This window comes from Hypanus sabinus, unplaced genomic scaffold (genome assembly GCF_030144855.1).
Source record: "Hypanus sabinus isolate sHypSab1 unplaced genomic scaffold, sHypSab1.hap1 scaffold_353, whole genome shotgun sequence".
NCBI classification, from domain to species: domain Eukaryota; kingdom Metazoa; phylum Chordata; class Chondrichthyes; order Myliobatiformes; family Dasyatidae; genus Hypanus; species Hypanus sabinus.
Window position 1 is genome coordinate 113779 of NW_026781254.1, and position 15563 is coordinate 129341.

A 15563-nucleotide genomic window follows, 5' to 3' on the forward strand; every position below is an offset into this window, starting at 1 on the left:
AATTCAGCCCCATCTATCCCCCTGGCACTCAGGAGGTGCCAGGGAATATGAGGAAAGTTGAAATCACCCATAACCGCCACCCTGTATTTCCTGCACAATTCTAAAATCTACCTAATTATCTGCTCCTCGGTGTACTGAGGGTTATTTGAGGGCCTATAGACTACTTGCAGCACAGTGATTGATTCCTTCCTATTTCTGACTTCCACCCAGACCGGCTCAGTGGATACTCCCTCTGCAGCGTCCTCCCTTTCTATAGCCGTGATACTATCCCTGACCAGCAATGCCACTCTCCCCCTCCCCCATTTCTACCTCCAATCCTATTTCTTTTAAAATACCTGAGCCCCGGGACCTGCATCATCCACTCCTGCCCTTCCTCCAACGAAGTTTCACTAATGGCCACAACATCGTAGTACCACGTATTAATCCATGCTCTAAGTTCATCCTCTTTGTTCCTAATACTCCTCGCATTGAAATAGACAGTTAAATCCCTTTAACTGGCTACAATTATGTTTCGTCCCCTGCCTGTCCTTCCTCATCAACTCAGAGCTCTTAGCATCATGCCCTTTTCCTTCTACCTTAATCCCTGCGCTCACTTTCTGATTCCCACACCCCTGCAAAACTAGCTTAAACCCTTCCCAACAGTTCTATCAAACCTGCCCACCAGGATATTGATCCCCCTGGGACTCAAGTGCAACCCGTACTTTTTGTACAGGTCACAGCTGCTCCAAAAGAGGTCCCAATGATCCAGAAATCTGAATCCCTGCCTCCTGTTCCAATCCCTCTGCTACGCATTTATCCTCCACTTCATTCTATTCCTATTCTCACTGTCCGATGGCAAAGGCACTAACCTCAAGATTACTACCTTTGAAGTCCTGCTTTTCAACTTCCTTTCTAACTCCCTGTAGTCATTTTTCAGGACCACTTCCTTTTCCTACCAACGTCATTGGTAGCAAGATGTACCACGTCCTCTGGCTGTTCTCCTTCGCACTGCAGGATATCTTGGACGTGATCAGAAACATCCCGGACCCTGGCACCTGGGAGGTAAACTACCATCAGACTTTCTTTCCTGCGACAACAGAATCACCTGTCTGATCCCCTGACTATAGAGTCCCCTATCACTACTGCCTTCCTCTTCCTTCCCCTAAGCTTCTGAGCCACAGGGCTTGATTCTGTGCCAGGGGTACGGCCACTGTCTCTTCCGCCAGGTAGGCTGTCCCCCCAAACAGTACTAAAACAGGAGTACTTATTGTCAAGGGGTACAGCCATCTGGATCCATGCAATTGGCAGATCTCCACAGCAGTTTTACGGCCGATATGATCTCATTACATTTGCATGTGTCCCAGGATCATCTCGACAATTCAAATACCTATGCCAGGATTCTATTAGTTAACTACAGCTCAGCACTTATCATCATCATTCCTGCAGAAAACATCCAGAACCAAGGCATCTGTATCTCTCCCTGCAACTGTATCCTCAGCATGCTAACTGGAAAATCAAAATCTGTGCAGGCTTTTGGAATGCAGAGATACACCCCCCCCCCCCACCCCACCTTGGCAGTCTTCATGTTTTATTGTTTTGTAGTGGATTTAATTTGACTTTTTGACACTGATCGACATTAAAAAAGCCTCTTTGACATGACAGTGAAAACAGATCTCCACAAAGTAGTCTATATCAATTAGAAATGTAAAACACTAAGTAATTGATTGCATAGGTGTTCATCCCCTCTAATATGACACATCAAATCATCAGTCGTGCAGCCAATTGCTTGTACTAAAACTACACCTGTACATGAAAGGTCCAACTGCTAGTGAGTCAGTATCTTTGCAAAAACTACACCATAATGACAAATAACTACAACATAAAGATATTCCAGGGAACTCAGGGAAAACCTTATGGAAAACACAATCAGAAGATGGATACAAGGACATTTCCAGGTTATTGAATATCCCCTGCAGTGCAGTTAAATCAATAATCAAGAAATGGAAAGAATATGGCACAGTTGTAAATCTGCCTACAGCAGGCTGACATCAATAACTGAGTGACAATGCAAGAGGTGGATCATTGAGGCAGGCCACCAATAGTCCTATAACAACTCTGGAGGGGTTACAAGCTTCAGTGGCTGAGATTTGAGGGACTGTTGTCCGGGTGCTTTAGCAGTCTCTGCGTTATGGGAGAATGGCAAAGAGAAAGCTGCTGATGAAATAAACTTGCATGAAATCTCGGCTACAGTTTACCAGATGGCATGTGGGGTGGGAGACTCTGAAATCAGATGGAACAAGATTTTATGGTCTGGTGAAACCAAAATTGAACATTTTGGCCCTCAGACTAAATCTTACGTTTGGCGGAAGCAAACACCGCACATCATCAAAAACAGCCCACCCCCACTGTGATGCATGGTGGTGACTTCATCATGCTATGGGGATGTTTCACTGCAGCAGACTCTGCAAAGCTTGTGAAGGTAGAGGGTTCAGTGAATGCAGCGAAGTACGGGGAAATCATGGAGGAAAACCTGATACAGTCTGCAAGAGTACTGCGACATGGGAGAAGAATTGTTTTCCAGCAATAAAATGACACAAAGCATAAAGCAAAGCTGCTCAGAAATTCTTTAAAAACAATGTTACTACCCTGAAGTGGCCTAGCTCGAGTTCGGACATCACTGCAATTGAGAATCTGTGGCAGGACTTGAAAAGAGCTGTTTGCTCATGGTCCCCCTACAATCTGACAGAGTTTCAGCAGTAATGTAAAGAAGAATGTGGGAAAAATTCAGTGTCCAAATGTGCAAAGCTGATAGAGACCAACCCATGCCAATTTAAGGCTCTAATTGCTGTCAAATGTGCATTTGTTAAATACTTCTTGAAAGAGTGAAGAATTATATGATCAATTATTTTGTCATTAATAATTGTAATAACTTGAGACCAATTTATAGAAATGTGTTTCACTTTGACATGAAATAGTCTCTTCTGTTGATTACTGTCAACAAAGCCAAATTAAATCCATTGTGATTCAATCTTGCAGAACAAAAAAGCATGAAAACTGCAAAGAAAGATGAATACACCTCCACCTCATTGACAATCAGCATTGGTGCACCACAGGGGTGTGGGGTTAGCCATTGCTCTATGCTCCCTGCATCCATGACTGTGTGGCATCTCAAATGCCATCTATAAATTTGTTGATGGTATCACCATTGTTGTCAGAATATCAGAAGTAGATGAGGGGGCATACAGGAGTGAGATTTCGCAGCTTTCCCTGAACAAACTTTCACTGAATGTCAGTAAGACCAAATAACTTATTCTGGACTCCAGAAATGGTGAAATGAGAGAACACACACAAGTTCTCAGAGAGGGATCAGAAGTGGGGAGAGTAAGCAATTTCAAGTTCCTGGGTGTCACTATGTCTGAGGGACTAACCTGGATCCAATATATCGATGCAGTCATTAAGAAGGCAAGACAGTGGTTATATTTCATCAGGAGATTTGGTATGTCACCAGGCATTCGAACTGAGGGCATCACTGTCTGGTATGCGCAGAGGGTGTTACTGCACTGGACCAAAGTAGGCTGCAAAGAGTTGTAAAATTACTCAGCACCATCATGGGTATGAGCCTCCATTGTATCAGAAACATATTCAAGGAGAAGTGCTTGAAAGAGATGGCGTCCATCATTGAGGACTTCCACTACCATCAGAAAAGAGGAACAGAAGCCTGAGGGCACACACTCAATGATTCGGCAATAGCTTCCTACCCTCTGTCATCTGATTTCTGAATGGATACTGAACCCATGACCACTAGTTCACTACTTTTTACTTTTTTAAATTATTGCAGCACTTATTTAATTTAACTATTTCATATACTATATATATATATACACAAATTCACGACATATGCCAGTGTTATTAAATTATTAAATCTGACCTCTGGTTCTGTTTCTGACATGAATAAAATTAAATAGCCAAGGCATTATGGGAATTGTACAAGCATTATGTAAGTAGGCTGGTATACATGGTCAGTATGTAGATGATGGGCTGAAGCTCCTATATGTCTGTATTATGAATCCACCTTTCTGACAGAGAGCAGTTTGCAAATGAAGAATGAGCACCAGCTAATCCTCATTCTCTCCATTGCAAAGAACCCAAAAGTTGAAAACTCCATCCCCACCATGACTAAAGCTGTGAATATGGATAGGGATCCATTGAGCTCCAAGTGGGAAAGGACACAGGTGTGTTACAGAATACTTTTAAAGATAAATTTTGCTTTGACATCAGTTCCAGATTTAATGCCTGGGCCCGCAATTCATAGGAAAACAGGGAAGAATTATGGGCTGAGAATTAGTGAGATAACTTCTACATGTTTATTATAATCACTGCTTGAGAGATTTTATGGATATTGACTTGGACTACCATGCTTGTAATTGAGGACTAATGTGCAGTACTGTGTGCAATTCTTGTCATCTACCTACAGGAAATACATCAAACAGATTAGACGAGTGCAGGTAAAAAGACAAGGAAATTACCGGATGTGAGGACTTGATTTATAGGGAAAGGTGAATAGATTAGGACTTTATTCCCCAGAACGAAAGAGAATGATAGGAGATTAGATAGAGCTAAAGAAAATTCTGAGGAATATAGACTGGAATTAGTTCATGAATTAAGGATAAATGGAACAAGAAGAGGATAGGCTTCACTCAGAGGCTGGTGTGAGTGTGGTCTTTATTTCCTAGAGTGCAGGGGAATGAAAGGATGTTTGAAACAGCTACATAAAATTATGCCGAGACTGGAAGAAGAGATGATGAGTTAAGGATGAATGGTGAAATGTTTAAGAGGAACAAGAAGGGGATTACATTTAATTAGATTGAGGCGAGAGTGTGGAACACGGTGCCTGCGGAAGTGGTGGATGCCGGTACAATTTCAACATTTAAGAAAATTCATTATAGATACATGACTGGGAACGACATGAAGGGCTATGTTCTAGGTACACTTGATTAGGTAGTTTAATATTTCAACAGAGGGACAAATTTCTGTTCTGTAGCATTTTATGATTCAAATGAATGGCTGGAGAGGAAATGGATTCACTGAGGAATCTGGTGTGCATTAAAATACTGACAGAGAAGAGAGGTTTCCTGATAAATTGACCCAGCAGCAGGAGATCACCCAGATTGGAGTGATGATGAGTGCAACTAAGACAGTGCTAAAGGAGACAAGTTAGGATCTGTTATCATCAGAATATATGGAGTGTTCTCCAGAGAACATGACAGAATTGGAGATAGGCACAGAGCACTAAAGCATTTTAGCCATTGTTGTCCATGGCTCAGTAGACAAGTCCAGTTTGCCCTGTCTGAACTTTTACATGACACCTTCTCTGTTTAGTAATGCTACACCTTCCCCTTTATTCCCTCTAACTCTGCCATGTTGAAAGCCACTCTTTGCTCCTGCATACAATTCTCACTAATGGCTACAATTTGATAATTCCACATGAGGATGCTTGCTCTGAGCTTATCCGCCTTACGAACAATATTCCCTGCACTAATATACACGCAAGCCCGACCAATATCACCACTTTCCTAAATCTTTTTGTCCCTGACTTTATATGCAGGCCTTGCAACATTTTTCACACAACCACTCCACTATCTGCCCAGCAAAATGCTTTTCAACACCTACAACCCTGGATTAAAATGCCTGGGTAAGCCATGAGATCAAAACACAGAATTAGGAACAGGAACAGAATTAGGCCATTCAGCCAATCATGACTGCTCCGCCATTCCATTCTGGCTGATCCAGGATCCCACTGAAACCAGTGCACCTATCTTTTCTTCTTCTGTTGAGATACTTCAGGCAATTTTCATGAGAAGATTGGTGACTACTTTGATATCAAGGCACACAGGGAGAAACGCAGGCCAAAGGAGAAAACTGGCAATTGAAAGGAGGAGAAAAATATGCAGAGTTTTCAATACCAGATATGGTGGCATTGCTTGACTTTGTAGTCCCATAGACATTGAACAGAATGCAGGTTCGAATCTCACCAGAGATTTTGGAACAGTGATGTGAAGTGATAAACTAAACTGGTGAACAGCCAGTGTTCGTAATCCTGAGAAGAAAATTTGTTCATATAACCCACTCAAGGATCACGACCTGAACTTGCTACTCTCTGTCTAAGCACGATGCCTGTCATAATCCAGCCGATTTTTACCTTCCCTCTAAAGTAAGGCATTCCCACCCTCTAGAATGAGGGACACAACAGCTGGCAGTTTTGAAATGGTGTTTACATCCCAGGAATGAAGGTTAGAGATCTGGCTGGATGCAGTATAAATAAATAATCCAAGAGCACATACTTGACCGGAAAGTTGGCGATACTGCAATACCATTGTAATTACTACATATTTCAGATGTATAAACTGTAATTCGTTTTTTCACTCTATTATGCATTAATTGCACTGATACCCCAAAGTTACCAAGTTCACAACATATGCCAGTGTTATTCACCCTGACCTATGATTCTGTTTCTGATATAAATTACATTGTCAAGGCGTTGCAGGAATTGTACAAGCGGTAATTAAATAAGTTGGCATACATTGTCAGTATATATATATGAAGGGCCTTTATCTGTGCATTATGACTTCTACCTTCCTGACAGAGAGCAGTTTGCAGGTGAGGAATGAGCTGGACGCAAAACAATGTCTTACTTTTGTTGACTATCAAATAAATCCTCATTCTGTTTATTACAGAGTCAGAATAATGAAAACCCCATCCCCACCATGGCTGAAGGTGTGAATATGGATGGAGATCCAGTGGGCTCCAAAGCAGGAAAGGACACAGGTGTGTTAGAATACCTTTAAAAATAAACGTTGCCTTGATTTCAGTTCCAAATTTAATGCACAGGGCCGCAATTCACAGGAATACAGGGAAGAATTAAGGGCTGAGAAATAGAGAGATAATCCTGTTTATTATTATTATTATTATTATTATTATTATTATTATTATTATTATTATTATTATTATATAATCCTTGTTTATTATAATCACTGCTTGAGAGATTTTATGGATATTGACTGGGACTTCCATGCTTGCAAAAGTGATGAATGAAGTCGAGATTATCAAATGCGTTCAAATAAGTTTCCTTAATCAATTGTGCTGTGCCAGAGAGCAGTCAACTGATATAACCTAACGTAATCAGGGGGCAAGTTACAACAACTAATTAAACTAACCACTGTTACGTTTTTGGATTGTGAGAGGAAACAAGTCAGTCAAGTCAAGTCAAGTTGCTTTTATTGCCATTTCGAACATAACTGCTGGTATGTGTACACAGTAAAAATGAGACAACGTTTTTTAGGACCATGGTGCTACATGAACAATACCAAAACTACACTGAACTACGTAAGTCAACACAAAAACTACCCTAGACAACTGACCTACCCAGGATTGCATAAAGTACACAGAACAGTGCAGGCATTACAATAAGTAATAAACAAGACTATAGACACAGCAGAGTTCAGTAGGTTGGTAGTCCAATGTTACATAAATAAACAGCTGAATGGCGGCGCCCGGGATTCCGTCCGTTTCTGTACTCACGTGAGTATTTCGTTGCCACAGATGTAGTCCAATTGAAAGTCCATTGGAGAGCAGAACGGACGGGAGAGCTGGCTGGCTAGGGCTTAATTTTTTTCCTGGCATAGACTCCTGCCTGCTCGCCTTAATCCGCTTCCTCACACACTACTTACACTGTCTCCACCTCCGACCACTGGCATCAGGCGACTCCTAGGACTGCAGGCCCGATTCTGTCAAAAAAGCTAAAGTTGCGCAACCTAACCAGCAGATTTTCATGAAGGTTTGTTTTTGGGCAATCTCTATATTGTAGCAGTGACTAGCGATGGTAGATAGTTGCACTGTTATCCATTGCCTTAAACCCTTATTGTGCTTTAAAATTCAATTTAATTAATATTAAATCACATTAAAAAAAACTAAATTAAAGTAGCACCAGATCTGAAAGGCCACTGCTGCCGTGCGCCAAGCCACCTACAGAGGCACAATGAGAAAGTAGTCGCACACATGAGTGGGGAGGTAGAAATATGCTCAGACAGGACACAAGAATTGAATTTTAAATTAAGATTCCCTGAGCAGCAATTGTGTTGCACTAACGGCTGTGCTAGGGTGGCACCCTGATGTTTATCCCTTATTTGAGAAAGGCTTCAAAAATAATCTGAGTAAATGTGATGGACGTGCCATCAATACTAGGTAAGTTGTTGGATGGTGCTCTAAGTAATAGAATTTTTACGGACAGGGACTGATTAAGTATATTCAACATGGTTGTGTGGTGGTTCGTCATTTCTGTCCAATCTTATAGAGTATTCAAGGAATATACCAGGAAGGTTGATGGAAGAATGGCAGTAAATATCAGATGTATCTTGGCAGGCCCCTTTACAAGTTCCTGCATGGGAGTTTATTCAAGGAGGTTCAGTCAATTGGCACTCAGAATGAGATAATCAATTGGATTAGACAATGGATTTGTGGCAGAAGCCAGAGAGTGGGAATAGATAGTTGGCTCTCAGACTGGTGGCAAGTAACTAGTTGTCTGCTGCAAGGATTGGTCCAGGGAACGTTGTGGATTGCATCTATAAAGCGATCTGGAAGATGATGTGGTCAAGTGGAATAACCAGCTTGTGGACGACACCGAGATTGGTGGTATATAGGCAGGGATAAAGGCTGTCAAAGTTTCCAGCGGGATCTGGACTAGATGGAACTATTTTGAAAATCGTAAATGGATTTTAATCGTAAATGTTAAATCTCAGCAAATTTCATGCAGAGATGTGCGAGGTGTTACATTTTGCGAAGACAAGCCAGTGTAGGATTACACAGCGAATATTCCGGGCACTGAGGAATAGAACAGATGGATCTGAGAATACAGTTACACAGAACCTTGTAAGTGGTATCACAGGTAGATAAGGTCATAAAGAAAGCTTTTGGCACATTGGCCTTCAGGAATCAAAGTATAGTGTTATAGTAGTTCAGATGTTAAGTTGAAGTTCAATCAATTGAGGATTAATTTGGAGAACTGCATGCAATTCTCGTCACCTACCTACAGGAAATACATTAAAAAGATTAAAAGACTGCAGGGAAAAATACAAGGATACTGCCAGGATGCGAGGACCTGATTTGTCGAGAAAGGTTGAATAGATACGGACTTTAATCCCCGGAGTGAAACAGAATAAGAGGAGATTTGATAGAGCTGTAGAAAATTCTGAGGAATAGAGACTGGAATTAGTACATGAATTAAGTATTAATGGTGAAATGTTTAAAGTGAACAGGAAAAGGATCAGCTTCACTCAGAGGTTGGCGTGACTGTGGTCTTTATTTCCTAAGGAGCTGGAGAATGAAAGGAGATTTGATTGAGTTATATACAATCACCCCGAGACTGGAATAAGAGCTCATGAGTTAAGAATGAATGGTGAAATGTTGAAGAGGAACAAGAAGGGGATTATGTTCACTCAGACTGTGGCGAGAGTGTGGAACTCGGTGCCTGCAGAAGTGGTAGATGCCAGTATGATCTCAGCATTTAAATGAATTCCATATAGGTACATGAATGGGAAGGACATGGAGGGCTATGTTCTAGGTGCAAAGGACACAAATTAGGATTTGGAATCTATAATCAATGGAATAAGTGCAGTATTTTCCAGGGAACAGGCCAAAAATGGAGATTGTCCTAGAACACTACAGCACTATAGCCAATCTAGTCCATGCCTCAGTAATTAAGCCGTCCAGTCTGCCCTGTCTGAACTTTTGCATGACAACTTTCCTGTTCAGTAATACCACACTTTATTCCCACTCCATTCCATACCTCTTTATTCCCTCTCACTCTGCCACGTTGAAAACAACAGAAATCTGGGACACGAAGTTGCCAGTCTTGCCTCTCCTGCATAGAGATCTCACTAATGGTTAAAATTTCATAACTCCACATGGTGATTTTGTCCGCCTTACGAGCAATATTCCCTGCACTAATATACTCGCAACTCCGAACAATATTCACATTTTTCTTAATCTTACCATCCCTCACTTCAAATGTAGGCCTTGCAACATTTTTCGCAAATCCTATTCACTATCTGCCCCGTAAAATACTTTCCACCCCCCACAACACTGGATTAAAAAGCTTGGTTAGGTCATGAGACCATAAAACATAGAACAGAATACGGGCAATTAACCCCTCGAGACTACTCCTCCATTCCATTATGGCTGACCCAGGATCTTACTCATCCTGTTACCTGCCTTCTCTTCTTGAGTTGAGATACATCAGGCAATTTTCATGAGAAGATTGCTGACCATTTTGATATTGAGGCACATTAGGACCAGGGATAAATACAAGCCAAAGGAGAAATTGGCAGTTGAAAGGAGGAGAAGAATATGCAGGGTTTTAAATACCAGATATGGTGGCATTTCTTGACTGTGCAGTCCCATAGACATTGAAGAGAATGCAGGTTCGAATCTCACCAGAGATTCTGGAATAGTGTTATGAAGTGATAAAATAAATAGGTGAATGGCCAGTGTCCAGAATCCTGAGAATGAAATTTCTTCAAGAATCATGACCTGAACTTGTTATTTTGTGTCTAAACACGACACCTGAAATAATGCAGCCGATTTTTACCTGCTTTCTAAAATGAAAGCATTCCCCCACTTTAGCATAAGGCACACAAGAGCTCGCAGTTTCCTAAAATGGTGTTCACATCCAGGAATGGGCAGATCAGAGCTCTGGCTTGATGCTATATAATATAAGTATTTCAAGAGCACATATTCGACAGGAATGTTAGCGACATTGCAATCCCACTAGGAATTACTAATGCTGAACACTGTTACATATCGGAAAGGAGGGTGGATTGCATTATTTTACACCCACTTCTTCATCATCGTAATGGCAATGAGTGTGTTAGTAGAACAAAGGAAAAAGTATAATAGAACCAGTGATGGTAAGTGCAGTGTGTGGGGTGAACAGCAAGTCTGTTCTGTGCAGCTCACGGTGTTGGGTGAATGTGGGGCTTACATACCGTACTGTGCAAAATTATTGGGACATACAGTGGCATGCAAAGTTCTGGGCACCCCTAGTCAAAATTTCTGTTAATATGAATAGTGAAGTGAGTAGAAGATGTACTGAACTCCAAAAGGCATAACGTAAGAGATGAACCATGATTTTCAACATTTTAAGCAAGATCAGCGTATTATTTTTGTTTTGTACAATTTTAGAGTGGAATAAAAAGGAAAGGGGCACAATGCAAAATATTTGGGTACCCCAAGAGATTTGAGTTCTCAGATAACTTTTGCCAAGGGCTCAGACCTTAATTAGCTTGTTGCGGCGACGGTGTGTTCACAGTCATCGAGAAGAAAGGCCAGGTGATGCAAATTTCAAAGCATTATAAATACCCTCACTCCTCAAACTTGGTCCTAATAATCAGCAGCCATGGGCTCCTCTAAACAACTGCCTAGCACTCTGAAAATTAAAATAAATGAAGCCCACAAAGCAGTAAAAGTCTATAAGAAGATAGCAAAATATTTTCAGGCAGTTGTTCCCTCAGTTCGTAATGTAGTAAAAGAATGGCAGTTAACAGGAACTGTGGAGATCAAGTTGAGGTCTGAAAGACCACAAAAACCTCCTGAGAGAAGTGCTCATAAGATTGCTAGAAAGGCAAATCAAAACCACCGTTAGACTGCAAAAGACCTTCAGGAATATTTAGCAGACTCTGGAGCGGCAGCTGACCAAATATGACCTTCTTGGAACAGTCGTCAGAAGAAGAACTTACCTGCGTTCCCTCCACAAAATTCAGGTACATCGAAACAAGCCTGATGCATTTTGGAAACAAGTCCTGTGAACTGATGAATTTAAAATAGAACTTCTTGGCCACAATGAGCAAAGATATGTTTGGATAAAAAAGAGTGCAGAATTTCATAGAAACATAGAAAATCTGCAGCACAATACAGGCCCTTCGGCACACAAAGACATGCCAAACATCTCCTCATCATAGAAATTACTAGGCTGACCTATAGCCCTCTATTTTACTAAGCTCCATGTACCTATCTAAAAGTCTCTTAAAAGACCCTATCGTATCCGCCTCGACCACTGTTGCCTGCAGCCCATTCCATGCACTCACCACTCTCATTTAACCTGTTTCCCTAAGGCATGCTCCCCAATACAGGCAACATACTTGTAAATCTCCTCTGCAACCTTTCTATGGATTCCACGTCCTTCCTGTAGTAAGGCGACCAGAACTGAGCACATTACTCCAAATGGGGTCTGAACGGGGTCCTTTATAGCTGCGACATTAGCTCTCAGCTCTTCAATTCAATTCCACGATTGATGAAGGCCACTACACTGTACGCTTTCTTAACCAGAGAGTCAACCTGTTCAGCTGCTTTGAGCGTCCTTTGGACTCGGACCCCAAGACATCTCTGATCCGTCACACTGCCAAAAGTCTTACCATTAATACTATATTCTGCCGTCATATTTGACCTACCAACATGAACCACTTCACACTTATCTGGATGGAACTCCATTAGCCCAGTTTTGCATCCTATGAATGTCCCACTGTAATCTCTGACAGCCCTCCACACTATCCACAACAACCCCAACCTTTGTGTCATCTGCAAACTTAATATCCCACCCCTCCACTTCGTCATACAGGTCATTTATAAAAATCAGAAATCCGCCAGAACAGATGCCTGAGGCACTCCACTGGTGACCGACCCCGTTCGGAATATGACACTTCTACAACCACTGTTTGCCTTCTGTAGGCAAGCCAGTTCAGGATCCACAAAACAAGGTCCCCTTGGATCTCATGCCTCCTTACTTTCTCATTAAGCCTTGCATGGGGTACCTTATCAATGCCTCGCTGAAGTCCATATACGCTACACCTACTGTTCTTCCTTCATCAATGTGTTTAGTCACATCCTCAAAAATGACATTAAAATAACACCTCTCTAGCTTTTCTCTTGGATGGATCGACCATGCTTTGGCTTGTGTTGCGGCCAGTGGCACGCATACCATTTCACTGGTAGAGGGAAGAATTAATTCAATTAATTACCGGCAAATTCTGGAAGCAAACATCACACTGTCTGTAAAAAAAGCTGAAGATGAAAAGAGGATGGTTTCTACAACAGGATAATTATCCTAAACACACCTCAAAATCCATAATCTACATCAAGAGGCACAAGCTGAAGATTTTGCCACGGCTATCACAATCCCCTGACATAAATATCATCTAAAAACTGTATATAGGCCTTAAATGAAGAGTGCATTCAAGACAGCCCAATAACTAGAAGCCCTTTGCAAGGAAGAATGGGCAAAAATTCCCCAAACTAAAATTGAAATACACTTAGCTGACTAAAGAAAGCACTTATAAGCTGTGATACTTGCCAAAGGGGGTGTTATTAAGTACTGACCATGCAGGGTGCTCAAACGTTTGCTTAGGGCCCTATTCGTATTTTTGTTATTTTGAAACTGTAAATGGTGGAAATAAAAATAAAAAGTAATCTTGCTTAAAATATTAAAGAAATGTGTCGTCTTTAAATTTTTGGAAATGAGTTTTCTTTTACAGGCTCAGCTATTCATTGACCGAGGATGCCCGAACTTATGTATGCCACTGCATATATAGCTAGGATGCCCTAGCTTTTGCACGCAACCTCTATACTGTCTATGTCCCCAACACTTTTGCGCAAGACTGTAGTAATTTTATATAATGGATGGTAGTGCAGCTGCAAAACAAAAAAAGTGACACGTGTGAGTAATAATAAATTTGATTCTGATATATGTCTTTGTTGTGGACTGTAAGTGGGAAGGGGGCAGAGAGAGTGGAATCATGGTTTGGAAAGTGTAGGGAAAAATACTAGAGAGACATTCTGTAATGACCAATAAATCAATTGTTTGGAAACAAATGACCTCATCTCGTGTCTCGGGGCTGGATGTGTCCGTACCCTCACTACACCAGACCCCAGGCACTCCTTTTTTGCTTTCTGTCCCATCCCCTCCAGCCTGTGTAACCTGCTCACACCACATCTGCCGCGGTTCCAAAAACCTCTTACTCAACTTTTCAAACATACTTTACCAGCTCACTCTCCAATCCACGTTGCACAGTGCTGTATTTGCATATTTCTGTTCCTAGATCCCAAATCGACGATCTCAGATCTCCTGACACGGTGTGAAGATTATCAACTGCTCCACCTGACAACTTTCTACCGGGAGAGACTAAAACTTGCGATTGAAGAACGGGTAGAAGGACTCAGCTGGATGATGAGAAAGGAGGGACAATTCAGTGAATGGGAATACGAGGTGATTGAGAGTAACAGTTGGGATACTGTTCATTTTAGTGAAAAGTGGGATGAGAGACAAAGATCAGTTTGGCTCATCCTCTTGTTTCTGTGCACTGAAGTGATGATATTGATAACTGAACAATTTGTGTCAGAAACCTTTGCACCAGGACTGAAATCAGTGAGGTGGAAATGTACGAACTATAGATTTAAAATTAATTCATTAGTCCAAATAAATTGAGCTCAGCACAGTGGTGAGCGAAATGTGATTCAATGAACCAGCATCAGAAATGAATACCTGATTAAAACATCAATCAAGGTCTTTGGTCACATTCTGATTAATTTCATTTCTCCTCATGGACGATTCATATGTCCGGTTCTCTGCTGCCATGTGCGGAAGGGCACCTGTCCACCACATCGATATGGTCGCATCACTCCGGTACACAGCCAGGTGCCTGGAATTTCGCCATTGTGTCCTCGCCCTTGAATTAGAATCACTCAACAGGAAAATGGGCCATATCGCCCGAAATCTTTCCTGTCACTTGTTTCTCGAATTATCTTCAAAATTCCATTACTTGAAACAGCATTAATTATCAAAATATATATACAGTATACAACATTGAGATTCGCTTTCTTACAGACTTTGAAGAAACAATAGAACATATTTTTTTTTAAAACTCACATAACAGAGACAGCCAAACACCCAATGTTTGAAAAACAGATCATCTTAACACTGAAAGTAAACAATTAACACTCAGAATATGAACTGCAGAGGCCACCAACGTGGAAAGTGGGTCCACGGCCACCGATCCAGATTCACTGCTTTGCAGCCAGTCCTTGAGCCCAGACCAGAGACGCAGACGTGAGTAAACTTGATATGAGCGAATCAGTGAACAAAACACTGGCACGCTCCTCATTCGCAGTCGCGATATCACAACCCTTTTGATCTGGTTTAGCACTCAAATCGACAAATCTTTGGCTAATTCCTCGCTTTCGGGCCCGTCCCCTGCCACTTCGATCTGGCCCCAAGTTTGCATTAGCAATGACCGTGGCGGAAGTGTACACCTGAGACTCAAGCTTGCCGAATTCCCCCACATCACCGCACATACACCAGATTGGTTCAGAAATAACAACTTGCAAATGAAAAGCATTGCAGAAATCATAGTACAAAAAATTGTAATGGATAGAGTAGTTAGAGATTTTTTTCGATGTATCCCACCACCTCCATTTTCCCAGGACAGTACGAATGTACTATTGATATAGAATCTGATAACTAACTCAAAGGATTCACGTTG

The 15563-nt window shown here is 41.5% G+C and overlaps 1 protein-coding gene across 4 annotated transcripts in view; it reads left to right on the top strand.

The window, feature by feature from the left end:
- The window catches only part of LOC132388577 (NACHT, LRR and PYD domains-containing protein 3-like), an 84549-nt gene that overhangs the window by 40577 nt on the left and 28409 nt on the right, over nt 1-15563 (top strand). For 3 of the 4 annotated variants that reach the window (XM_059960954.1, XM_059960955.1, XM_059960953.1), the window contains 2 exons: nt 6714-6804; nt 14124-14290. In XM_059960954.1, coding sequence (XP_059816937.1) covers nt 6744-6804; nt 14124-14290 — 228 coding nt within the window. In that variant the 5' untranslated portion in view covers nt 6714-6743. Of the gene's footprint in view, nt 1-6713; nt 6805-14123; nt 14291-15024; nt 15131-15563 lie in introns of those variants that run through there. The other variant, XM_059960956.1, reaches the window with a different exon arrangement.